General features: G+C 41.0%; 1 protein-coding gene across 4 annotated transcripts in view; it reads right to left on the reverse strand.

Annotated features, from left to right (window-relative positions):
• SNRK (SNF related kinase) overlaps positions 1–27,432 on the reverse strand; it is a 50,585-nt gene that overhangs the window by 14,051 nt on the left and 9,102 nt on the right. For all 4 annotated transcript variants that reach the window (XM_026684495.2, XM_087946933.1, XM_087946932.1 and 1 more), the window contains 2 exons: positions 14,609–14,750; positions 6,006–6,218 (listed from right to left, as the gene is read on the reverse strand). In XM_026684495.2, the coding sequence (XP_026540280.1) occupies positions 6,006–6,218; positions 14,609–14,750 (355 nt within the window). The remainder of the gene's footprint in view (positions 1–6,005; positions 6,219–14,608; positions 14,751–27,432) is intronic.

Raw genomic sequence — 27,432 nt, forward strand, 5'->3', positions numbered from 1 at the left:
TAATGTGTGGCTAAAGGAGTGGTGTAAAAGGGAAGGCTTTGGTTTTATTAGTCATGATGTCTGCAGCTGGTCCAATGAAAAAATGTACAAAAGAGATGGTTTGCATCCATCAAAGAAAGGGACTGAGTTACTTGGCATTACATTCACAGATTTCCTGGATAAACATTTAAACTGAACAGCGGGGACAGAGAATTAATGGATTCAGAACATTTCTGTCCCCAGCAACCTAAAACTAATAAGGATACCAGTGCACGCAAAATAGATGTCCGTGCAGGTAAGATTATCAACCTTGATGCCAACCAAAACCAAGCATTTAATAGTGAGTACCATACCATGTGCACTAATCAAACAGGTAGCAAGAAAGTAGGGGCAGGCAGGCACAACACAGGTTATGTAGACAGTAAACACAGGGTAAGACATAAAGATCTCAAGTGCCCAAATGCACAAAGTCTGAGTAACAAACAGGGTGAACTCGAACTACAAATACATGAAGGTAAATATGATATAGTTGGAATAACAGAAATTTGGTGGGATAAAACCCATGACTGGAACATACTGATAGAAGGATACAAATTATTCAAAAAACCCAGGCCCCATAAAAGAGGAGGTGGAGTTGCACTGTATGTAAAGGACTACTATATTGCTACAGAAATGCATGAAACCAAAGATGAAAACCTCCTAGAATGCATATGGGTCAATATAAAAGACAAAAAAAATGACATGGCCATAGGTGTATATTATAGGCCACCCAATCAAGCAGAAAAAATAGATGTCCTTTTTGCCAGCCAACTAACAAACACACATCAATAGTAATGGGAGACTTCAATTATCCTGATATCAATTGGAAAACAAATTCTGCACCAAGTGAGAAATCAAACAAGTTCCTAACCAACCTAGCTGACAACTTTGTTGTCCAAAAGGTAGAGGGTAAAACTAGAAGCCATACTGGACTTAATTCTTACAAACAGAAAAAGTGATAGAGGGAGTTGAAACTGCAGGAACCTTGGGTGAGAGTGACTATGTCATACTAGAATTCAACATAACACAAACACAAGCAATAGAACATAATAACACCAGAATCTTGGATTTTAAAAGAGCTGATTTTAATAAACTCAGAATTTGGGAAAGATTCCGTGGATGAAAACCTTAAAGGGGAAAACAACTCAAGAATCTTGGGAAACTGAAAAGTAAGATCATAGAAGCCCAGACCAGCACAATGCCACTGAGAAAGAAAAACAAGAAATCCAAGAAGAAACCAGCATGGCTGCATAGAGATCTCTCTGGCAAATTGAAAGAAAAAAAGGACAAGTACAAAAAATGGAAAGAAGGACATACAACTAAGGCAGAATATCAGCAGATAGCCAGAATCTGCAAAGACGAAGTCACGAAAGCAAAGGCTCAGAGCAAACAAAGACTTGCAACAAAAGTCAAAGATAATTAAAAACATTATTTCCAATATATAAATAACAAAAAAAAAATCAAGGAAACAGTCGGTCCGCTAAAGAAAGAAGACAGCAAGGAAGTAACAGGCAATAGAGAGAAAGCAGAACTGCTTAACTCATTCTTTGCAACCGTCTTCACGCAAAAAGAAACTATAGCTCAACCCACCAAAAACATAACTATAAAAGACATACCAGAAATAAAAGTTAAAATAAGCAAAAAAAATAGTAAGAGAAAACCTGTCTGATCTTGATAAAAACAAATCATCGGGGCCTGATGGATTACATCCCAGAGTTTTAAAAGAGCTGGCAGAAGTCATCTCAGAACCACTGCACCATATCTTTCAAAAATCCTGGAGCACCAGGGAACTACCAGAGGACTGGAAAAGAGCTGATGTGGTTCCCATCTTCAAAAAAGGAAAAAAACAGACCCAGGAAACTATAGACCAATCAGCCTTAACATCAATACCTGGGAAGATACTGGAAAAGATAATAAAAAACAGATCTGCCAACATCTAGAAACAAGTAAAGTAATAACTAGCAGTCAGCACGGGTTTGTTAAAAACAGATCATGCCAAACCAATCTTAGTTCATTCTTCAACACAGTAACTAAATTAGTTGACCAGCAAAATACTGTGGACATATTTAGATTTCACCAAGGCATTTGACAAAGTAGACTACCACCTACTTCTTAGTAAGCGAGAAAAAAGTGGAATAGATAGCACCACTACTAGATGGACTCGCAACTGGCTGGCAAACCGTACTCAACAAGTAGTCCTTAATTGGGTCTAAGTCTACATAGAAGGAAGTAAGCAGTGGGGTGCCACAAGGTTCCATCTCAGGCTCAGTACTCTTCAATATTTTCATTAACGACTTAGATGAGGGAATAGAAGGGGAACTTACTAAATTTGCAGATGATACTAAGCTGGCAGGAATAGCTAACACCCAAGAAGATAGGCTCAAGATTCAGATAGATCTTGACAGACTAGAACACTGGGCTGTATCTAACAAAATGAAATTCAATGTAGAGAAAAGTAAAGTCCTACACTTAGGCAAGAAAAACCAAAAGTACACATATAGACTGGGTGAAACCAGGCAAAGTAGCAGTAACTGTGAGAGAGATCTTGGAGTCTTCGTGGACAACCAGCTAAATATGAGCCAGCAGTGTGCAGCAGCAGCCAAAAAGCTAATGCAATCCTAAATTGTATTAACAGAGGGATACAATCAAGATCAAGGGAAGTACTAATACCACTCTATAAAGCCTTAGTAAGACTACACCTAGAGTACTGCATCCAGTTTTGGTCACCACATTATAAAAAAGATGTTGAGACTCTTGAAAAAGTACAGAGAAGAGCAACCAGGATGATTAGGGGACTGGAGGCTAAAACATACAACGAATGGTTGCAGGAACCGGGCTTGGCTAGTCTAGTAAAGAGAAGGACCAGGGGAGACATGATAGCGGTCTTCCAATATTAGAGGGGCTGCCACAGGGAGGAAAGGGTCAAGCTATTTTCTAAAGCGCCTGTAGGCCAGACAAGGAATAATGGATGGAAACTGAACAAGGAGAGATTTAACCTGGAAATAAGGAGAAACTTTCTGACAGTGAGAACAATCAACCAATGGAACAGCTTGCGAAAGTTGTGGGAGCGCCATCACTTGAGACTTTCAAAAAGAGATTGGACTGCCATTTGTCAGAAATAGTGTAGGGTCTTCCGCTTGGGCAGGGGGTTGGACTAGATGACCTACAAGGTCCCTTCCAACTCTGATTATCTGTTAAATGGAAACTTTTTCCTATCCGGTAATATATAAAAAGGAACAAACAGTTAGATATGGTGAAAAGGGTGAACTGAATGAAAAGGGTGAACTTAAATCTATGCAAGCACTGGAAGAACAAGGTGTAAAAATGAATTGGTTTTCATATTTGCAAGTACAATCTAGATTTAATAAAGATTTTAAAACAGAAAGTATTTATGATAAGTTGACTGATTTAGATAAAATTTTGATGGGTACTGATGAAAAAGTAATTAAAAAACTTTATGGACATTTATTTATTAGAATTTAAACTGGAAGAAGAACAAGTTAAAGAAACGATGATTGCTTGGGGGAAAAATTTTGGATATGGGATTGATTTAGAGAAGTGGCAAAAATTGTGGTCTCAAAATTATAAAATGACATTGTCAACTGCATATAAAGAAAATTTGTGTAAGATGTTTTAGAGGTGGCATCTACCCCCCGACAAGACTTGTGAGAATGTTTAAGAATAAATCAGATAAATGTTGGAAATGTCATCAGACACCTGGTTCATATTACCATATGTGGTGGACGTGCTTGGATGCAAAAAAATATTGAACTAAAATCCATACATGGTTGGAAAAAATGATAAAACAACACAAAGACTTTAAACAGATTTTTTAATTGGGAATTATACTGGAAATAAACAATAAAGAATTGAGGTATTTGACTGTAAATCTTTTAACAGCAGCTAGAATTGTGTTTGCTAAGAATTGGAAAAATAATAAAATACCTATGCAGGAGGAAGTTATTAAGAAAATCATGGACTGTGCTGAAATGAGTAGATTGACTTTTGAAATTAGAGAACAAGAAGATAAACAATTTTATATGATATGTGATTTGTTTTATCAATGGACAAAAAGACATGGTAATGTAATAGATTTGATGACTTTGTAATAGGTTTAATAGAGAGATATAAAATATAATATAGACATTTATAACCATTGGATGAAAGTATAATATACATTTTGGAATAAAATTTGAAGTATCTCATATAAAGTGATAGAATAAATAATTTGGTCATGGATGATTAATAATTGATAAATATATAAGCATGTGTTTGCTTGATAATGTGGAAATTTATATATATTAAGAAATGATTACAAAAGGATAGCACAAAAGATTTGTAACAAACTGACACACTGTTTGTATATAAGATGGAAGATGGTTTTTATGTTTTGTTTGTATGTTTGTCTTAAAAAATAAAAACTTAAAAAAAAACATTCAATACTAATGACCTCTGCCATCAAATAAAATCAAGATAATTTAAAACAAATAAGTACAGGTAGTTCTTGAATTACGACCACAACTGAGCCCAACATTTATGTTGCTAAGTGAAACATTTGTTAAGCAAGTTTGCCCCATTTTATGACTTTTCTTGCCACAATTGTTAAGGGAATCCTTGCATTAGTAACATGTTAAATAAATATGGATTCCCCATTGACTTTGTTGGTCAGAAGGTCGCAAAAGGGGATTCACATGACCATAGGACACTGCAATAGTCATAAAAGCCAAACTGCCAAGCTGAATTTTGGTCATGTGGCCATGCAGCAACTGTTGTGTGAAAGAAAATCACACTTTTCAGTGCCGTTGTAACTTTGAATGGGCACTAAATGGACTGTTGTAAGTTGAGGACTACCTGTAATACTTTACCTCATATTGCTTCAACCAACTTAAAGCGAATGTTCTCACTTTACAGCCTTCTTTGTAATTTTTCATACAAATATAAAAGTCACACTAGCAGCAAATCACTGTCAATACCTGATAGATTACTATTAGACATCAAATTCAAGCAACTTACTGTTCAAATGCTCAAAGGGATTTAGCACAGATTCACAACACTTATTATATCAAATGAGAAATCAGATGTTTGTTTCATTTGCTCATTTCAACTGATATTTTTAATCAAAATAAATGTGCATTTATTAAACTTAACAGATTTTATATAGAAAGTGAGTTAATTCAGTACTGGTCTTTCATTATTTGAAGATCTAAATATGCTGAAAAGCTTTTAAATAGATTAGAAGCAGATACATAATATACATGCAGGTATTATTTACATATGGGAAAGAATTAGGAAGTCAAATGATAGAACTACCTGCCTTCATAACCAACCCACAAACACACATGCACAGAATGGGAGTGAAGAAGGTGTACTACAATATCAGGATATTTTACATGTCTTATAGTAATTTCGGCTACAGCATCTTGCTTTTGCCATCTATCTAATTACAGTTAGAAGAGAATATTAATATAATCACTATCCCATAGAGTACAGAAACATTTTTTAAAAATAAGAAAACTGAACGGAAAAGATTACAATTGGTTATATAGTTGTGTTTTCTGTTTAGAACAAAAGTAATTGTCAATATTTTCCTTAAATTGTAGAAGTCTTACTATGGAATTGTTTTAAGGACAAAATAAAAATAAAAATTATTGTTCTAAACAACTTCAAATTAAAGTAGAAAAGTGTGAAACAAACATCTAACATTTCTCTAGATACTAAGGACATACTGAGGAGACATTATATAACCCAATTATGATGCCACAGAAGTTCTTGTGCTTTTGCATATTCCTTTCCAATTTCATATTCTGGACTAAATATTTATAATGATCACATGAAATGGCTGTTGACCATGATAGCTGTTAATTCTGGACTGAAATCTAAATACCTATGGAGGGCACCAGATTGAGAAAGAATGTTCTATTATACTCGTGTAACAGAATAAGAACAGCTACATACTGAATTATAAAAGTGTATAAAATGTTACTTACTCAACAATAGTATCTCGATCTGCAATATCTCCAAGAACCATGCGTTGTATGATGCTATTGTGCTCTTCCTCTGAAAGATTTTTATATGAAACCAAAGGAATATTATATTTTGTCGCAGGTGAAGGATCAACTCCTTGTAGCCAAGGGTGATTTTCAATTTCTTCCAAAGATGCCCTTCGTTTGGGATCTCTTTGCAACATTCGTGTAATTAAACTAGCAAGAAAAATACAAGCATATATTAGCATGATTACATAAGAGCATATTTCACAAAGCTGTTTTTCTTTTATAATACAACTTGTTCTTACTCAACATATAATTGGTTATTTGATTTGTACAATTCTTCCTATTAAGCATTATTTTACTGAGATACTAGATCTCCATATTTTTTTCAGAATTAGAATTGGAACACAGGCCTATATGAGATACTTCCTAAATCTATCAGCATATAAATTCATTTGAGATTAAAATCTAGTCTTTTTTTTTATCTTGATAGGTAAGATAGCTCTGACTTGGTAAGGGTTTCTAAAAACAACCAGGAAAACCTCACCGTAACTAAACTAGGAAGTACATAAACAAATTTTGTTTAATGCTGTGTTTTGATTTGCTTTCCACTATGTTTTAGAAAGTTTTACACATATATAACACTAGCAGGGTATCCGTGCTTCCCTATGAACCTATGTGATCGGGCAAGTTTTTTGGGAGGAAAATAAGAGGAGAAAATTGTGCCTCTACATACCAGCATGCTTCGGTATTCATCTGGTTAGTGTCCTGTCAGTGTGAGAGTGTTCAGGGCTGTATTTGCTGTGTGAGCAAGGAGACAGCAAGGAGCCTGGGCATGGATTAGCTCAACTGCAGTTGGAACAAATTTTTCAGGTGGGGAGAGAGTTGAGGGCAGTTTGGAAACTTAAACAGTATTTGCTGTGTGAGCAAGGAGACAGCAAGGAGCCTGGGTGTGGCTTAGCTGAACTGCAGTTGTAAGATATTTCTTTTCAGGTGGGGAGGGGGAGTAGAAGTCCTTTGCATCAGTGTTAATAATAATATAGGAAATACTAATGGTCTGATAGTCATTTCAAAAAAATCCTTTGTTAGCGAGCATGTAGAAGTCAAGAGGAACATACATGCCAAATTTCAAGTTTGTAGGCTTTATGGTTCTGGAGATTTTGTGATGACGTATGAGTGCTTTTTCGCTTTTATATATATAGATAAGTATAAAAGTAGCTTGAAAACTGAAAATCACAGCATTAAGCTCACTCTATAGCATTATCTGGGCAAATTACAATGTTAGCATATTTCCCAACAATCTGGGTCATTTTACCAAGCTCAGATGAATGGAAGACTCAGTCAACCTTGAGTCCCATAAGGATTGAACTTGAGACTGTGGGCAAAGTTTGCCTGCAATATTGCATTCAAATCACTGTGCAACCAAGGCTCCCTTTATATAAATGGAAGGTTTGCAATATACAAGTTCTGATCATATTTGTGTTTATAATATATATATGGGCAGTATCAGTTCTGGTTAGCTTCTGGGTTTAATTCAAGGTGTTGGTTATCAACTTTAAAACCCTTCATGGCATGGGACCAGATTCTCTGAGGAACTGTCTCATTTCAATGATTCACCAGCCGGCCCGGGGTTGCCATTCGGGCAGGGGACTGGGATGTGCCTACCGACAATACCAGCTGAACACTGGCCTAGCTCACAGCTGCAGAAAAGACTGGCACATCATGGGGACTCTGCAGAATGCCTGCCGCATCTACGGTACCATCGGACAGCCAGCTGAGCTGCAGGCTTCGCCAACAGCTGATTCACGGCAGAACAGCTGAGTGGCAAAGCGCGAGCAGATGCAGGGAGCATGGCATGCTGGGTGAGGAAGAGAAACTGGTACGCTGCAAGAACGCGGCAGGCATATTGGCAGCACGTGTTAGGTAGGAGGTAGAGCCGTGGGGTGGGGTGGGGTAGAGCACATTTAAGAGGTGGAGGAGTAAACCACAGTAGTACTGACTTTGATTACTTTGTTGTTTGTCACTCTGTGCCGGGTTTCACGTTTGCAAGATAAAAAGTATCGCACTGAACTGTGTTGTCTCCATTTCTAGATGCTGGACACTGGAACATGACAATTGGCTTGTTTCACTCAATCCAACAAAATGGGCACCCTTTCTATCTACGCTGCAAGAGAGTCCGGGAATGGGTTAAGCTCCTCCTTCTGACATCATAGAGCTGAGTCTGCCACTATAAAAAAGCCAGCAACTGGCTGGTCCGCCCATCTTTTAGGCAGGATACTTGACAGACGTAATGTGTCTCTGGAAGATAAGCAAGAAATTAATTTCACTCCTTCCAACCATCAAATCCAGACGTATAGGGTGGGGCTGGACTCTCTTGCAATGTAGATAGAAAGGGTGTTCTCAGGCAATTATACCAACACCCATTCTCATCCACGCTGCCTCGAGAATCCAGGAATGGGACATACCAAAGCCTGCATGTCCACAGGAGGGCCAACATTTAGGCCAATCACTCCAACTGAGGAGCCACATTTTGAAGCACCCTCCAACCAAACGATGCCTGGGTTGAGGCAAATGAATCCAGGAGATAATGTTGTATAAATGGCAAAGGCGAAGCTCAGGTAGCCGCTCTGCAGATCTCCTCCAGCGACGTTTGAGTAGACCAGGAGGCTGATGTAGCCACACTCCTACTGGAGTGGGCCGTGACGTGTCTGGAGACTGGCATGGACAAAGTTTGGTACACCTTGGATATACAAGCTCTAATCCACCTACCAATTGTCGATGAAGTTACCTTGTTCCCCAGGGTAGAGTGATGAAATGACACAAACATGGCTTCAGATTTTCAAAAGGCCGCCATCTGTTCGATGTAAATTCGGAGGGCCCGCCTCACACCCAGTGTATGCTACCTGTGTTCCAATTTGTGTTGTGGTCTGGGGCAAAAGTCTGGTAACAGAACATCTTGCACCCGGTGAAACCAAGTGTTTATCTTAGGGACAAACGTGGCGTCTAACCGAAGAACTACCCTGTTCTGATGGAAAAGACACAGGTCCTGTTGTAGTGAAAGTGCCGCTAATTCAGACACTCTCCTGGCCTAGGTAATGGCCACTAAAAATACTACCTTGAGGGACAGCATTTGTAGAGATACAGATCTGAGGGGCTCAAAAGGGTTCCTCGTTAGAGCTTGTAAAATTTTAGGTAAATCCCAAGTGGGAAACCTATGTACAATAGGAGATTGAAGGTTAGATGCCCCCCTTAGGAACCTGTGCACCGAAGGGTGATGGGACAGAGAAGCATATTCCTCCCAGGATAGAACAGAAGAGAGAGCCACTACCTGGTGGCGAAGCATGTTAGGGGCCAGTCCCTTGTCTAAGCCATCTTGTAGGAACATTGGCATCTCTGCCACAGAAGCAGAAGTGGGGTCTCTGGCCAAAGGAATGCATCAGGAGCAGAAGGCCCTCCAAGTCTCATCGTAGATTGTATGGTGTCAATCACCCTGCCAGGAAAGTTGGAAGCCCTCATAGATTGCTGCTCAAGTGCCAAACGGTTAAGCTGAACCACTGGGGGTTTGGGTGAAGGAAGTAATGCCCCCTGATGCAGGGAGATCCTGGAAGCTGGGATCTTTCATGATTGGGCCACAGACAGGTTCACTAGGTCTCTGAACCAGGGTCTCCTGGGCCAATGAGGCACCAGGAGAATTAGCTCCGCCTTTTCCTCCAACAACTTCTGAATTACAGCCGGAATAATGGGAAGAGGGGAAAAGGAGTAGAGGAGACCCGGAGGCCAGGCGCTCCGAAGCGCATTGGTCCCCTCCACTCCCTGGGTTGGAAACCTGGTGAGGAACCTGTCCACCTGGGCATTCGGAGGGGTGGCAAAGAGGTCTACGGTCAGAGGACCAAATCGGCGTGACAAGTCCCAAAACAGAGAGGGGTGGAGACTCCACTCTGCCTGGTCTCCTGTGGACCGACTCAACCAGTCAGCCAGGACATTGTCGACCCCCGATATATGGTCCACCCTGATGGAAAGCAGATGTCTCTCCGCCCATCTCCCCAAGCTCTCTGCCTCTCTCATCAAGGCCCTGGACCTGGTCCCCACTTGCCTGTTGACATGGGCCTTTGCAGCCACATTGTCTGTCATGACTAACACATGGTGACTAGTCACCCTGTTCCAGAAGTGTTTCAGGGCTAGGGAAATAGCCCTGAGCTCCAGCCAATTTATGGGACACGTGCTTTCTGCCTGTGACCAACACCCCTGGGCTATTTCTCCCTCCAGATGGGATCCCCAACCATGGAGACTGGCATCTGTGGTGAGCCAGATTCTGTCTGGTTCCTTGAATGGAAGACCCCTCTCTAGGGCCTGGGATTTCCACCATGCGAAGGACCAAAGGACCTGTACCCTTACAGTAGAATGGCTGGTTCCTGCCCGTTGAAAGGGAAAGAAGAACCATTGGAGTTCCTGGGCATGGAGACAGGCCCACGGGACAATTTCAATGCTGGAGATCATCTTTCCCAGGATCTGGGACAGTAGAGACAACGGCACAGTGCTCTGACTCCGAATCTGAAGGATGCAACTGTGGAGCTTATCCCCTCTATCTGGGGAGAGAAACACCTTGCAGAGTGATGTATCTATAATCACTCCGAGGTAAAGCAACCTGGTCGTCGGGGAAAGGTGACTTTTCCTTAGTTGATCGAGAACCCATGGTCTCGTAGGCTCTGCAATGTGGTGTGAAGGTCGCAATGAGCTGACTGGGTCAACTGCCAAGACTTTCGTGAAGACCCTTGGGGCTGACGAGAGACCGAAGGGTAATGCCCGGTACTGGAAATGGTTGTTCTGGTAACAAAAACGGAGAAACTGACGATGATGAGGCCAGATAGGAATATGGAAGTAAGCCTCCGTGAGATCTATGGAGGAGAGGAGGTTGCCCTCTCGAATGCTCTTAAGGATAGAATGCAAGGTCTGCATCTTAAAACACCTGTATGGGATAAATTTGTTTAAGAATTTAAGATCCAAATGGCTCGCCACCCCCCAGAGGCCTTTGGGATCACGAAGAGGCAAGAATAGAAGCCTTGCCCTCGTTGATCCTCAGGAACCAGTTGAATGGCTCGTATGTCGACGAGATGTTGGATTGCCGATTCCACAAGGGCCCGTTTACAGCGGTCCATGGAGGTGGGGCAGTGAACAAACCATCATGGAGGTGGGAAGAGAAACTCCAGTTGGAGGCCTGACCTCACTGTCTCAAGAACCCAGGCGTCCAATGTAGACTCCTCCCCTCTGGAGGAGAAGAAAGTCAAACAGCCTCCAATGGGGAGGGGAGATGGGGCATTCATTTCGAGCGTCTGAATGAGCGACCTCCTCCCCCTCGAAAGGGCCGTTTACCGGGGGCCTGTTGCTGTCTGCTGGAAGCTTCAGGATGCTGTTCTTGGTGAGCAAGAAAGTAGCTCTGACCTCTTAGAGAACTGAGAGCTGGTTTCGGGTCTGAAAGACGAGGGGTGAAAATATGGCCCGGGGGGATACTCGGACCTCTTCCCTGCTGAAGAGAGGACCTTCCCTCTTGTCCTTGGTCTCCATCAAGTATGGTTCAAGGACATCGCCAAATAGCTTATCGCCCGTGCACAGAGCTGATGCCAACTTCCATTTACAGTGGGAGTTGATTGTCAGTTTGCAGCCAAAATAGCGACTTGGCTGCCACTGAAGAAGCCATGGTCCTGGAAGAGAACTTGGCCAAGTTCAGAGTGGTGTCTGCTGTAAACTCCGCCACCGTAATTATCTTGAGATCTTGGTGTGCTCTGAATTCAGTGGCCAGGAGCCTCTCCTGAAGCTGGTGAAGCCAGCGCAGTGAAGATCTCATAAAAAATGAGGCTGTCGTTGATGCTCTAATCGCCCGAGGAAGAAAACAATGCCACCACCGAGCATCCACCGAAGGCACTAGCAGGGCATTGGCCAGGGATGGGCCCACATTATAGAATCGTCTGTCGTGAGCAGACGGGAGAGACCTTTCCCCTGGAGAGGTGCACTGTTCCTTCACTAAATCAAGGAAAATTAGTGGGGGAGAACCTCCACATGCACCACTGGCTTGGAGAGCAACAAATCGGTGGCCAGATGTGGTTGCCTGTGGTTCTGAGGCCACTTCTCAGGGCTTAGCTATGCTTGTGTAACAACGGCTTGAATAAGGAAACTCTAAAAACCCTGCTAATGGAGGTTGATCAACTCTGAAGTCCTCTTCCTCAGACATATTGGGGTCTATGAGTTCCCCTTCCTCTTCCTCAGAATGACTACAGCCACTATGGTCAGAGGCCTGGAATAGTCTTCCTCTTTTTCCTCCCCCCCCACTCCAAATGGGAGGGCTGGAAACAGAACTGCTGTCTGGAAACACCCTTTTGAGAGAGGGGGACCCCTTGGGAGAGAGGGGGACCCCTTTGAGAGAGGGGGACCCCTGTTGTAACAAGGGCCAGCCTTGTTTAAATCCTTCTGCTAGGCCCTGCCTTATGGCTACAGAGACCATTTCCCTAAGGTTCTTGGGCCTATTCTCCTCAGGATGTAGGCCCGCAGCTGTGGGGGTGTAGGTTGCTTCAGGCCTAGTCCTATGCCCCCCTTGGGCTCCCTGACCACCGGGGAAGGGCCAGGCCCCCTGGTAGCCTGTCTAGAGGAAGGCCCTGATCTCCTTAGGTCCTGGGGAAACTGTTCTTCCTCCACTCTCTCTGGGGACCAAGCTAACAGGTGACTAGGAGCAGATTCACCCCCCTTGGAAGAAACTTCAGTGCTAATGTGAACCTCCCCAGAGTGAGAAACCTGTTGAATCTGGGCCTGCATCTGTGCCAAAGTCTCTGCAAACTGCTTCTCAAGTGCACCATGCCTTCTCTTCTCAGCCCTAAGCTCCAATTTTGAAGTTTTTCTGGGAGCTAGGGTCTTGGCTCTGATTTTTGCAGTAGCCTGTTAGCAGAAAGGCCTCTTTGTCTTTTCTTCTTCCTCAAAGGGGCTTGGGAGTCTTGGGTGTCTTCCAAACCTTTGGGGCCAGCTTAGGGGGCTTCCCTCTCCATCTTGCTAACAGAGCAGAATCAAGGGTGCTATGAGCTTCCCCCACATTGGTGCTACTTGTTGCTAAGGCCAGGTGAGTGAGGAGACTGTGAGGCCTTGGGGAAGCACATTCCCCCGAAACAAAATGGCCACCCGCCACTTTCAAAATGGTTACCTGTCACGTGGAGTGCCCCTGGGATGGCCTCACCACCTTCTTTGCTCTTTAGGCTCTTACCAGGCACCAAGAGATTGAATTAAGGTGGAACAGCTGAGAAGCGGCAGGAACAGGGCTCCAGAGTCAGCTGTGAAGTGGCTTTGCAACAACCAGGTTTGCGATTGGTGGAGCTGTGTGGGAGGTTCTTCTGAACATTCCCTGGGTCCACAGCCCGTGTACGGCAATGCCGAAGCCTCGCCGCTGCAGTAGAGCAGATTCCCGCTTTCCTGGAGACAGAGCTCTACCGGAGCCCTGGGAGCTGGATTTTAAAGTTATTTGCTGTCTCCTTAGTTCGAACTTTCTTTTAGCTGGCTTAAAGCACTTCTTCCAGAGACTATGCTCTCAGACAAAAAGCTGAGCCAAAAGATGGGCGGGCCAGCCAGGGGCTGACTTTTTTACAGTGGCAGACTCAGCTCTATGACATCAGGAGGAGGAGATTAACCCATTCCTGGACTCTTGAGGCAGCGTGGATGAGAAAGAATATGCTATGGGCCCCATTGATCAAAGAATTGTAGATGTCTAAGGAGAGCCTGCCCCTCCTCTTTGGAATATCTTGGCACCTGGAGTAAGGTCTGCCTCCATTCTTTTTGCCTTCCCAAAAAGCTGGCTGTACTGATTGGTTTGGGATCCTGATAAGGGAACTCCACAATGAAAGTGGCTGATGGAGGGAGAAGATGCCACCACTGTACAGATTATTCCTTTTATTTCTTATCTTTGTATCTAATATTTTAAATATTTTGATATTTATAGTTTTAATTGTAAAGCCACTTTCAAAAGTGAGGTGGGCAGCATATAAATATAATAAATAAATAGTATTTTTGAAAAATTCTCATTCGTTAATTTTTCAAAGCATTCTTAAAAAGATAGGCATGGAAATGTAATATATCATACTATGTCATTAAAATCACCCTCTTGTACAAAAGAATAGTTATAATTTTAAAGCTTAGTATTTTATCCTATGACAAAATTTTAATCTGTAATGTCTAGTAAAACCAATCATAGAATAGCGAATGCAAATTAAGGAGGGAAAACAATAAAGGACTTGTGCACAATTATTAACTAGAAAAAAAGGATGTTCAAAAATAAATATGTGGATATCTTGAAGAATGAAGATAAATTACTTCATTCTTCAACATGTGTTTCATTTATATCCTGCCTCTCCTCTATGGAATTCAATATAGCATACATGATTCTTCCATTTGATCCTTGAAGAAATCTTAAGGATATAGATTAGATTGAAAAAAAATGAGGTGGGGATTTGTGACCTTTTCATTGTGATGAAATGAAAATATGAACTGGGTTCCCTCAATCTTCACCACTACCTATACTGCCCATATATTAAATTACTGCCATAATGCATTTTATAAAATCATTTACTTACTCTTTACATTCTTTGGACACCCGGGATGGTACTGTGTATTTGCAATCCATTATCATGGTCAAAGTTTCACTATCATTTGCTTCTTGAAAAGGTGGTTGTCCACATACCAACATGTAAAGAATAACTCCCAGACTCCATATATCTGAGAAAACATAGACTTTTAAATTTCAACGCAGTAAATATTTATTTACCATTTGAACAAACGTATTAATTAGTCATAATTTACAAGATAACTAGATAAGGAATGTTTTCTATACATTTCAATGAAATATCATTTTAATTTTTGTTTCATACTTTTTTTATAATTTTCAACACCTAACATCAAAAACTTCATCAAAAAAGCACAACAAAGAATGTTCTTTCTGTGCCAACTCAGAAAACTCAAACTGCCCAAGGAGCTGCTGATCCAGTTCTACAGAGAAATTATTGAGTCTGTCATCTGCACCTCTATAACTGTCTGGTTTGGTTCTGCAACCCAACAAGACAGACACAGACTTCAGAGAGTAATTAGGACTGCAGAAAAAACAATTACTACCAACCTGCCTTCAATCGAGGACCTGTATACTGCACGAATCAAAAAGAGGGCTGTGAAAATATTTACAGACCCCTCACATCCCAGACATAAACTGTTTCAACTCCTACCCTCAAAATGATGCTATAGAGCAGCGGTCGCCAACTGGTGGGCTGCAAGCCCACTGGTGGTCCACGAGAAAATTTTGGTGGTCCACAGAGAAATGTCACCCCCAGAGTACCCCCTAAAGCAATAAATCCAGGCTGCACAGGAACACAAGGCTGCATTGCCCACATGGCCCACCCTCCCCGCCCACTCACTTCTTACCTGGCAAACTTGCCTGCTAAATTGCCATTTTTCCTTTTTCCCACCATCAGCTGTTCTGCTGTGCTGGGAAATTTAGATTAGCTAGAAAGCAGGAAATCGTTGGATTTCTTGCTTTCTAGCTAATCTTTAGATCTTCGGCTCTGCTTTTAAGACGAACCTTCCTTGGACTGAAGCAGTGCAGACTCAGCTAGCCGATGGCAGAAACACAGATCTCTAAGTGATTCTGTGAGCAACTCAATCTGCCTGTCTGCTTTGCCTGATTTTGGGTAAAAGTTGCTCTTTTTATACAAAAATTCAATATTTATATAAATATTTATAATATTTATATCGAAGCCATGCCCAGTCACATGACCACCAAGCCACACCCACAAATTAGGCCACGCCCACAGAACCAGTTGAATCCCACCCCTGCCTGTGTGTTTGTATGTATGTGTGTGTGTGTGTGTGAGAGAGAGAGAGAGAGAGAGAGAGAGAAAGGGGGGGCTCTCTCTCTTTCCCTCCCACCAACGTCAGCACGCCACCATCAGTCAAAATTTATTTTAGTGGTCTCCGGGATTTAAAATTATGAATTTGGTGGTCCCTGAGGTCCAAAAGGTTGGCGACCCCTGCTATAGAGCACTGCACACCAGAACTAGACACAAGGACAGTTTTTTCCCCGAACGCCATCACTCTGCTAAACAAATAGTTCCCTCAACTCTGTCCAACTATTTACAAAGTCAGAATTACTATTATTATTAATCTTCTGATCACTCCTTATCACCCATCCCCTCCCACTTATGGGAGTTACTGTATGACTGACTGTAACTTGTCGCTTGTATCCTTGCAATTTATATTGTTTCCTAGTATGATTCAATTGCTTATTGTACCCTATGACTATTATTAAGTGTTGTACCTTACAATTCTTGACTCTTGACGAATGTATCTTTTCTTTTATGTACACTGGGAGCATTTGCACCAAGACAAATTCCTTGTATGTCCAATCACAGTTGGCCAATAAAGAATTCTATTCTATTCTATTCTATTCTATTCTATTCTATTCTATTCTATTCTATATCACAGCATCTTTCAAATTTGGTGATCCTATCAGTCAAAAGAAACAATTGTTCTGATTGCCAGCAGTTATGAAGCCAAATTCAAGTTTGCTTATGATGTTTCAGTTCCTAAACATTGAGGAACAAAGAAGTCTAAATGAGGACAGGAGTTGCAGTGACATGATCCCTAAGTAAACCATATGACAGAGAGGGAGAGGAGGGTGAGGGAATGAATGAGGGCTGGTAGCAGTGAACAATGCCAGAGTTATTCTCATTCCAGCATGTGTTTTCATGTGCAGAAATTTGAGCATTACTCAATAAATTATTTTTCTTATTGTTTACTACTGTTGATTACCATATCTGTGAATGATTGCTTACTGAGACAATTGCTAAATGAGAAGTACCTGTTCACTATATTATTTAGTTAAGCATTGACAACTGGGACAGTCTTACTGCATATGCAGACCTAGAGATCCTGGAATTGCTTGTGTAGGAGCTTTTCCTATGGGAGTCTACATTCAGAAATGTTCTTTTTCAAAATTTTTGTAGATACCTACTGTTAAATTTTACAACATTGAAAAAAAGCTATCAAGCTTTTTTGTATGAATGCTGAATAAACCTTTATGTTTGTTTTCTTTCCTGTTTTTCTGTATTTTCTGATTTGAGTATTTTATATTTTGTAGGCTATATATGGTGCATTTGAACAGAATTAAAATGCCAATTAAAAATTGACTTCCTGTCATAAAGCACAACTAGAAGAACCCACCTCTGAATAGAGAAGTCTATTCAGATGAATTAGCAATCTAACCTATTAACAGGCAGATCCATTTATTCATTAAAATACAGGATAAAACATCTTAAATATCTAAAGTCTTTCCTATTAATTGGATGGTGTTATCTCCTATGAATTTTTTTTCAGATTATGATTTAAAAGAAAAAGGATAAGAGCTTTACTACAAGGCTTTAACTAAAACAATTGTGACCATTTGGAAATACTTACAATATCACATTAATCAAATCAAAAATTATACAGAAAAATGTGTATGTGTGTGTGTATTTGTTACTAAACAGGAAACAAAACATTACCTTTTTAACCCAGAAACTTTCTCAATATTTCTCTACCTTATTTAGTGTTCATTTAAAGAATTTTCACTGTTACATTATTTTAGGTTTTTTTAGATCAATTAGCAAACAATCAGTCAACATGAAAAGTCTGGAGCAGTATCGGGAATCCAAGTATTAAAAATTCTGTTAAATACCCTTATAAACAATGGATCTGATTGAGACTATAAAGATACTAAGAATATCAGAGATTTTTAAAACATAACACTTCATTTAAAAAAAGTGTTAACTCTTAAATATGTAATTACACAGTACGTACTTTGAAATTGTAATTTATGAAGATTTATAGCTTCTGGTTAGCATTTGTTATTTTCAAATGCTTCTGAAACATCCCAGTTGTAAAAGTTGTTCCAGCCAGATTCTCAGAGCCATGACAACCAGGCAAATACATGCAACTTCCTTATTCCTTACATAACATAAGTCATTACTATGGAAACCAAACCTAGTCACTGATTGCCTCTTTAATATTTGTCACAAATCCCCAAAATTTACTGTGGATTTTGTTGTGCAGATTATTAAAAATGCTATTCTTTAAAAGAATGCCAAACAAAACTGCCAATCAATGTACTTCACATTGAATCCTTAAAAAATTAAATTGTTTTTTAATGAAAGACATGTTAGTTTAGAAAGACAGTTAATCAATAAAAAGCTATGTCTTTTTTAACATAGTTGCATAGGAGATAACAAAGGAGATTACAAAGGAGATATTACTTTCTCAGTTACTATTTCTAAACACAGAAGTTAAAATGATTAATTATACATATTTCTTCATATTAATGCCCACGAGCAGAATCTTTTATTAGTGTTAGAAATTAATTACCTGTGACATTTATCAGATATATCTGCTGACTAGCTACAAAGATATTTTTGTCAGCATATACGGAGGAAGCATTACTATAATATGGGAACTCCAGGTGCTGGGAGTGGTACCGGTGTTATAGAAAAGTTATGTTAATAAAATATTCATGGGATTCTCATATGAATCTGGATCTCTTCTTTAAAATATCACAGAAAAATTCTTTGCAGAATAATTTACCATAATATAATATAATCTCCAGGTGGCAAGGAGTAGTATTGCATGAAAGATCTATGAATCATGGGACTCTCCTATAAATCCATCTGATTTTTTAAAAAATATAACATGGAAAAATTATCTACATAATAAAATTAATTATATAAGACAGCAGTCGCCAATCGATGGGCTGCAGCCCACTCGTGGTCCACGAGAAAATTTTGGTGGTCCACAGAGAAATGTCACCCCCAGAGTACCCCCCAAAGCAATTAATCCAGGCTGCACAGGAACACAAGGCTGCATTGCCCACATGGCCCACCCTCCCTGCCCACTCACTCCTTACCTGGCAAACTTGCCTGCTAAATTGCTATTTTTCCTTTTTCCGACCATCAGCTGTTCTGCTGTGCTGGGAGATTTAGATTAGCTAAGAAGCAGGAAATTATTGGATTTCCTGCTTTCTAGCTAATCTTTAGATCTTCGGCTCTGCTTTTTAAGACGAATCTTCCTTAGGACTGAAGCAGTGCAGACTCAGCTAGCCAATGGCAGAAACACAGATCTCTAAGTGAATCTGTGATTCTGTGAGCAACTCAATCTGCCTGCCTGTGCTTTGCCTGATTTTGGGTAGAAGTTGCTCTTTTTAATAAAAAATTCAATATTTATATAAATATTATAATATTTACATACAAGCCATGCCCAGCCAGTCACATGACCACCAAGCCACATCCACAAATTAGGCCATGCCCACAGAACTGGTTAAGAAATTTGAATCCCACCCCTGCCTCTGTGTGTGTGAGGTGGGGGGGAGAGAGAGGTTAGATCAGATCTCTCTCTCTCTTTCCCCCATATCCCTGAGGTCTGGAAAGTTGGCAACCCCGATATAAGATACTAGTTATATTAGGAAGCTTGAAACAATTAGTGCAGGCCAAACACATCCCTAATTATTTATCATCAGATCATTACTTCCTAATGATCTTCCAGAAAAAGTTAGAATTTTGATAGTAACATATGCCATCTCCATTTAGATGACATATACTAAAAAGGAAATTCACATGAAACATTTCAAACTAGCATTTTTATCACTGTCAGATATGCACATCACACAATCTTGCCAACTGTACATAATTTACTTAGTAATTTATTATTCAAAATGCCTACTTCATTTTTCAATGGGACTTCCTAATGTATTACAAAAACTTTAGGCAGATAATTAAAAGATTATATAATTAGTATTATCTGCCCATGTTCTAACAAAATTATAGAAAAATTTTAACATTCTTTTTTACATTGCCTTATTCCTGCTTTTAATCATGAAAAAATTTGGAACTCTTGTGTCCATGGAGATTCTCAATCATCCAGATCAAAGCTGTTTTTTCTCCCAAAAGGCAACTGGCTTTTTTCATTTTTTTTCCTTTGAAACATTTTTTTTCTTATCCAAGAAACTACTTCAATTCAGTTTTGGAACTGTTCTTCAAAAAGGAGCTATTTTGCCTTGATTCATACAATATTTAATAGACTTGGACAGTATTTGATTATGGAAGCTAGCCAGCTTTACTGAATTGCTAAACAGATACATTATTTCATTAAATGTTCTTAACCTTTTATTTTTGTCAAATTCAAACAAATTTTGTTCTTTCCTTTTATTTGATTTTAATGTATTCAAATATATTTTAGTTATGGTTGATTATGTTTCATGGTTGACTATTATTTTTCTTAACTGCTGCATTGTTATGATTTACAGTAAAAATGCAGAGCAAACTGAAATGGATAGATTAAGGTGGCTGTATGAAACTGTGTGGGTATCTTAATAGCCACGGTCAAAACATCTCAAGAACATACCAATTTCTTCACTTCCAAACAATATTGCTAACATTAGGAGTGTCAAACAAATTTTTATTTGTTTTATTCAGTATATTAACTTTTGACGATATAGCATTTTCAGGACAACTTTATCTTTTTAATGTTACCCTTTAGACCCCAATTAGCTTTCTATTTATAATAGGAAAATTTTAAAGTCACATATCCAACCAAAATACTTCTTACACAATGGCCACATGAAAGTAAAAAAGACTTTTAATTGTAAATTATTTTCAGAATTATTACTAAACTTCATGTAACAGTTTCCCAGCAACTATTTCTTCTCTACCTACTTTGATTACATATTCCATGAACTCACTCTTTCCTGCCCATTTCCTTTTCTGTGTAGGGGAATTACTGCTTTAGTAAAGGATTTCCTGTTTAATTGTTGTACAATACTTGGTTTGTAAAATTAAGCCTAATGTTGTTTCACTGATAATACAACATATATAATAAAGGAAATTAGTAACATTAGAAAGAACTACAGAAATCCAAGTTAATTTATATGTGTGGTTGAGAGAAAAACATGCAATAGATTTATAAATTTAGAAATAATTTGTCATACCACAATTATAACAAGTAACCATTTTAGCTGCTCACTGAAGCAAATTATTATATTCATTCTTTTTTCATGTTCAGGAAATCAGATCTATACAATATGGATTTGAGCAATTGTGAACCTCATAGATCTTTGATATAAACTTGGAAGGTAGGTCCTAATGTGTTTTGTTATTTGAAAATGGATCCTACTGGAACTCCTGAATGAAGTTATAATTTCATGAAGCAATTACAATTCACAATGGATAGATTCAAGGGTTGATAAATGAAAAGTTGCATTGCAGCTTTTCTAAATCCTGGGGGGGAACAAAAGCTGGGAACCAACTATTTTAAGGTGAATTATCTCAATAGCATGTGGATTAAAATATTTCTGATTATCAAATAAAAATGGGATAAAACGTTTGTGTATGCATAATAAAATGCACTAGCCCAGGATTTTTAAATTAAATTAGTTTAAAATAAACAAACCCTGATCCATAAAATTGAAGACATTTTTTCATGAGAACAAGCCCTTGCTTTTCCATTTAACCATGGAAAGGTTTCTATAGACACCTCCTTTTTTCACATATTTTTTCACATATTTGGACAACTGCATTGCAAGTGCAAACCTAATAGTTGCTCATAATAGTTAAGATGTTATTAGATAAATGCAGTTTTCTCTACTTTCAATGCAATTCAATCAATTCTTGAATTCAAATGTAAACACTTGTTGAACTATATTATATATGAAGCGGATATTATCTAGCACCCATTGTAAAGAGTATAGTATATTCAAGATAATATAATCAAAGAATGTTCTATGTCAGCTTTTAACCTGGTATTACAGGTAGTTCTCAACTTACAACAGTTTTAGTGACTGTTCAATGTTACAGTGGCACTGAAAAATAACTTATGACCATTTTTCACACTTACAACTATTGCAGCATCCCCATGGTCACAAGGTCAAAATTCAGATGCTTGGCAACTGATTCATATTTATAACGGTTGTAATGCCCTGGGGTCATGTGAAAAGCTTCTAACAAGCAAAGTCAATGGGGAGACCAGATTCATTTAACAACCAGGTTCATTGTAACTAACTTAACAACTGCACTGATTCCCTTAGCAACTATGGCCAGAAAGGTTGTAAAAAGGGCGTTGGTACTTACCTGATATGTCCATTCTCTGTGAGCTGTGAAGAGCATCCAGTGATGGGAAGGTACTTCAGTCCCTTCTAGGAAGGCTGGGCTTAAACTTGAGGACACTCCTCCTCCTCCACGAGACTCCTCCTTAGCGTCCCCAGTTTTGCGAAGCCAAGATATTGATACCCTATATGTTTAAGCCTATGTAATAACCCTGGTCGGAACAGACCCCCTACCAGACAGAATAAAAGGGAGGGGCTGGATGCTCTTCACAGCTCACAGAGAACAGGCGTATCAGGTAAGTACCAATACCTTTTTTCCCATGAGCTGTTCAGAGCATCCAGTGATGGGACATACCAAAGCTTGGCACTGTCCTAAGGGAGGGACTCTGGGTTTCAGACCTAACTGTCTCTGAAATAACTTGCTGCAAAACTCACCAACCAAATGAAGCCTCAGCAGAAGCAAATACGTCAATTTTATAATTTCTAATAAATGTAGATGGAGAAGCCCAGGTTGCAGCTCGGCAAATCTCTTCTATTGTAGCTTGGGTCGCCCATGCTGCTGTGGTGACTGCACTCCTGGTGGAGTGAGCGGTAATGCCTTGGGGCACTGGAATCGAGTGAGAATCATACGACTTAGCGATGGTGGCCCTTAGCCATCTACCTATGGTAGAGGGTGAAACCTTGCCCCCCAGGGTGTTAGGCTGAAAAGGACACGAAGAGGGCTTCTGTCTTTCTGGACGGCGCCGTGCACTCTATGTAGATGCGTAAGGCTCTTCTTATGTCCAAGCGGTGCCATTGGTGTTCGAGCCTGTGTGATGGACGTGAGCAAAAATTTGGGAGCACCAGCTCTTGAGCTCTATGGAATGCCGAATTAACTTTTGGAATGAAGGAAGGATCTGGTCTGAGAACCACTCTATCTGAATGGAAAATCTTTGCGCACTGATAATGCAGCTAGTTTGGAGATTCTTCGGGCAGATGTAATTGCTATCAGGAAAACTACTTTGTAGGCTAGAAATCGAAGCGTCGTGGTCCTTAGTGGCTCAAAGGGACCTGTAGTAAGGGCCAATAGTACCTTATTTAAGTCCCAAGTTGGATATCGGTGCACTATGGGGGGCCTCAAGTTCTTGGCACTGTGCAGAAAACTGCGAATGCGAGGGTGATCAGATATGGAGGTAAGATCTTCCCAAGATATGACCAAAGCCAGGGCCGCCACCTGTCTCTGCAGAGTATTGGGTGATAACCCTTTGTTTAGGCCTTCCTCTAAAAATTCTAATAACTGCGCTACTGATGGGGAAGTGGGGTCGATCTGAAACTTCTGACACCAACGGCAGAAGCTAGAGCAGGTGGCCTCATAGATTCGGTTCATCAAAGGACGTCGAGCTGACTGAATAGTGTGAATAACTTGAGTAGAAAGGTGTTCATCTCTCAGACTTCGCCCTTCAACTTCCATACGGCTAAGTTTAGCCATTGGGGGTCCGGGTGTAGCACTGGGCCCTGAGACAGCAATATGACTGATGATAGGATCCTCCATGGTGGTACCGTCGAGAGGTCCTTCAGTTCCTTGAACCATGCTCGCCTTGGCCAATAAGGACCCACTGATAGCAGGTCTGCTTTTTCTTCCAGCAACTTCTGAATCAATTTGGGGATCACGGTAGGGGAGGAAAGGCGCATAGCAGTCTGGTGGGCTAGTGACATCTGAGGGCATTCACGTCCTCCGCTCCCTGCGATGGGTAACGAGAAATGAATCGGAGAAGCTGTGCTTTGAGTGGGGAGGCAAACAGATTGACTACCGGTTGGCCCAACCTCTGAGTAGCCTCCAGAAAGATCTTGGGGTTCAGACGCCACTCTGATTGGTCCAACGTGGCTCTGTTGAGCCAATCCGCTTATACATTCACTACTCCAGATATGTGCTCGGCCTTTAGAGAGAGAAGATGGATTTTGGCCCACAGGGATAGTCTTTCTGCTTCCCTCATTAGTAGATTGGAATGAGTGCCCCCTTGTTTGTTGTTATGGGCCTTTGTAGTTATGTTGTATGTTAAGACGAGCACGTTTGCAATGGAGATGCGGGAGGAAGTGTCGAAGTGCCAAGTACACCGCTCTTAGTTCTAGTCAGTTGATATTGTGTGCCTTCTCTGAATCCGTCCAAAGGCCTTGCGCTGTATGTGATTGGAAGTGGGGCCCCCATCCCACTAGACTGGCGTCTGTTGTAACGATCGACCTGTGTAGATCCTTGAAAGGGCATCCCTTGTTGATTTTGGATCGTGTCCACCATCGTAGAGACCTGAGAACGGTTGATGGAACTTTTATGCAAGTCCTGGCATTGTCTCTCCCGGCGTGTTGGTATGGCAACAGGAACCATTGCAGGGTTCTTGCATGGAACCGGGCCCCAGGGATAATAGAAATACAAGAAATCATTTTTTCTGAGCAATTTAGAAATGAGACATAGGTGTACTTTCCTAAGAGTTCTGATCTGTTGAACCAAATCACTGATGCTTTCTTGTCTGTCAGGGGAGAGGAAAACTTTGCCTTCCAGGGTGTCAATGATGGCGCCAAGGTGAATGAGTCTAGTAGAGGGTGTTAAATGACTTTTTGATGAATTGATTGAGAACCCATGTTGTTGTAGGGTTACAAGTGTAGTTTGAGTGTTTGAATTTGCTTGATTGATGGAAGATGCCAGAATAAGAATGTCATTCAAGTAGCATTGAAGTTGAATGGACCTATCTCTGAGTGATGCTGCCAAGGCAGCCAAGACCTTTGTAAAAGTTCTGGGAGCTGAAGCTAGGCCAAATGGGAGAGCAATATATTCGTAATGGACGTTGTTGTAACAGAAACGACGGAATTTGAAATGTGAGGGCTTAATTGGGATATGTAAGTAAGCTTCCGTGAGATCTATGGAGGTAAGGACATCGTTTTTGTTTTCTGATGCTGAGTAAGATGGATTGGAGAGTGGTCATTTTAAATTTTCAGTAAACCAATTATTGGTTTAGATGTTTTAAGCCCAGTATTGCCCTCCATCCCTCTGAACTTTTAGGGATCATGAAGAGGTGCGAATAAAAACCGAGACCATTTTGATTAGAAGGGACAGGTTGTATGGCCTGGATCTCTAGTAGATGTGCTATGGCTGTGTCCATGAGAAACCTTTTTTTTTTTTGCGTCCCTAGAAATTGGGAACTTCATAAAAAAATCCGGGAGGGTGGAGCTGAACTCCAGTGCCAGACCAAATCGTACTGTGTTCCTGACCCATGCGTCAGTGGTAGAGGAGTCCCATTGGTCGGCAAACCTTTTTAGGCAACCGCCAATGGGAATCTCGTTGTGGTCGTTACTTGGACCTGCGGAAGGGCCTAGATCCTGTTCCTTGAAATTGTCTCCTAGGATGGAGTCCCCTTCTATATCTGTCCCCAGGTTCAATTCTATCTGTCTGTTGACTGAATCCAGGCTGTCTTTGAAATCTTGGATAGCAGGGTTGGTAGAAGGGGCAAAAGGAACCCCTACGAAAGGGCTGTGGTAATCTGGACTCTGATCGATGAAAAAGAGAGAGAAGAATTCTCTTTTGGGTTCTGGTTTCAATTAGGAGGGGTTCAAGCGCACTGCCAAATAGTTTGTTCTCCGAGATGGGAGCTGAGGCAAGGCTCCACTTGTGCTTGACGTCTGCCTGCCAATGCCTGAGCCAAAGTAACCTTCTAGCTGCAATTTGGGAAGCAATGGCCCTAGAGGAAAATTTAACTACATTGAAGGTAGCGTCTGCCGAAAACTCTGTAGCTGCAATTAATTTAGTCACATCTTGATGTGCCCTAATGTTTGAGGCTGAAATGGTATCCCTCGGGTGGCAGAGGCATCTGAGAAATGATCTGGTGAAAAAGGAGGCGGCTGTGGCCGCTCTGATGGCCCATGCATCCGAGACGTGTGCCCTGCGGAGGGCTAGTTCCGCCCTCTTTTCCTCAGGCTTGAGAGCCTCTTCAGCTTCACTTGGGATGGCTGAGGAAGATGCAAGCGCAATGATAGGCTCATCCACTTCCGGAGTGTTTAGAAATTTAGAGGACTTGGGTGCCCAATTATAGTATTTTTTATCATGTCCTGTGGGAGCGGGATATGAGGCTGCTGCAGCCCATTGTTTTTGTACTAAATTGGAAAACATGTGTGGTACAGAGATAACCTCTGCTTCCCCTGGAGTATTTGGTGGGGGAGGGGTACCCGTATTATCCAGTCGTGCGGTGTTCTTGGCCTTAAACAGTAGGGATTTAAATAATTGTGGGCAGAATAATCCTGTAAATACGGGGAGGTCAGATGAGAGGCCTTCATCGTCAGACATCCCCCTTTCTAGCGGATCCACCTCTGACAATACCTGGTCAACGGTGTGTACCGACCCCTCCTCCATTTGATCCATTGGATCCCCTTGATCTCCCATATCCTGTGTGTACTAAGGGTCTCTGACAATGGGCAATGATAGTTCTGCGGGGGGGTACCTGATGAAGATGTGGATCTGTGATGCCCAGAGATCGTTCAGAAAGAGATCTGCAACCCGAAGCTGAGTGTGTTCATCCTGCCTGAATAGCCTGTTGGACTCCTGCTGCTATGCCCTTCTGGATAGCTAGCTCCAGCCACGCCCTCATGTTGGCAGGGATTTCTTCCGGAAGTTCCTCCTCTTGTCTGAGGCCAGCTGCAGTTGGCGTAAATGTTGCCTCTGGGGCCCTCCTTGGGGAGAGAATGTTAGAAAGAGCCTCCTGGGGAAGTTGTATCAATATGCTGCTCCTTCTGGATAAATCCAGAGTGGCGGTTGGAGGGTTCTGGGCCTGTGAGGTAGAGGGTATGATGAGTGAAGAGGTGGGCTGTGCAGCGACTCGTGTACATTTTTCCACCTGCCTTTCCAATGCCTGATGGCATCTGCGTGCATCTTTCTCTGCTGCCTTAGAGGTCTTTTTCAGTTCTGTGGACTTATCTCTATTTTTAGCAGTTAGTCTAGATCTGGAGTTGTAGTTGCTGGCCATGGTAATGCCTTTGATAGATTAGCAATGGAAAGAGGCTATGAAATTAGGTGGCTGGAACACCTAGGGGCCTGCTCCCTTAAGGGGCAGGGGATCCTGGAATAAATAGTTCCCCGATGCCTTTAACAAATGTGTCTCCTTGTTCTGTTTTGCTTTGTTATCTATTTATCTATATTTTAATAACTTAAAAATTTGTAGAATTTAAGTCAATCAAGTCAATTTTTTGAATAAAGTACTTGTAATATCAAATATGGAGACCAGAACACCCCCCTCCAGACCTGGCACCTATATGAGGGCACAGAGGTCT

Source organism: Notechis scutatus, chromosome Z (assembly GCF_049901735.1).
Source record: "Notechis scutatus isolate UNSWTSFEM ecotype Mainland chromosome Z, rNotScu1.2, whole genome shotgun sequence".
In the NCBI taxonomy this organism is placed as follows: domain Eukaryota; kingdom Metazoa; phylum Chordata; class Lepidosauria; order Squamata; family Elapidae; genus Notechis; species Notechis scutatus.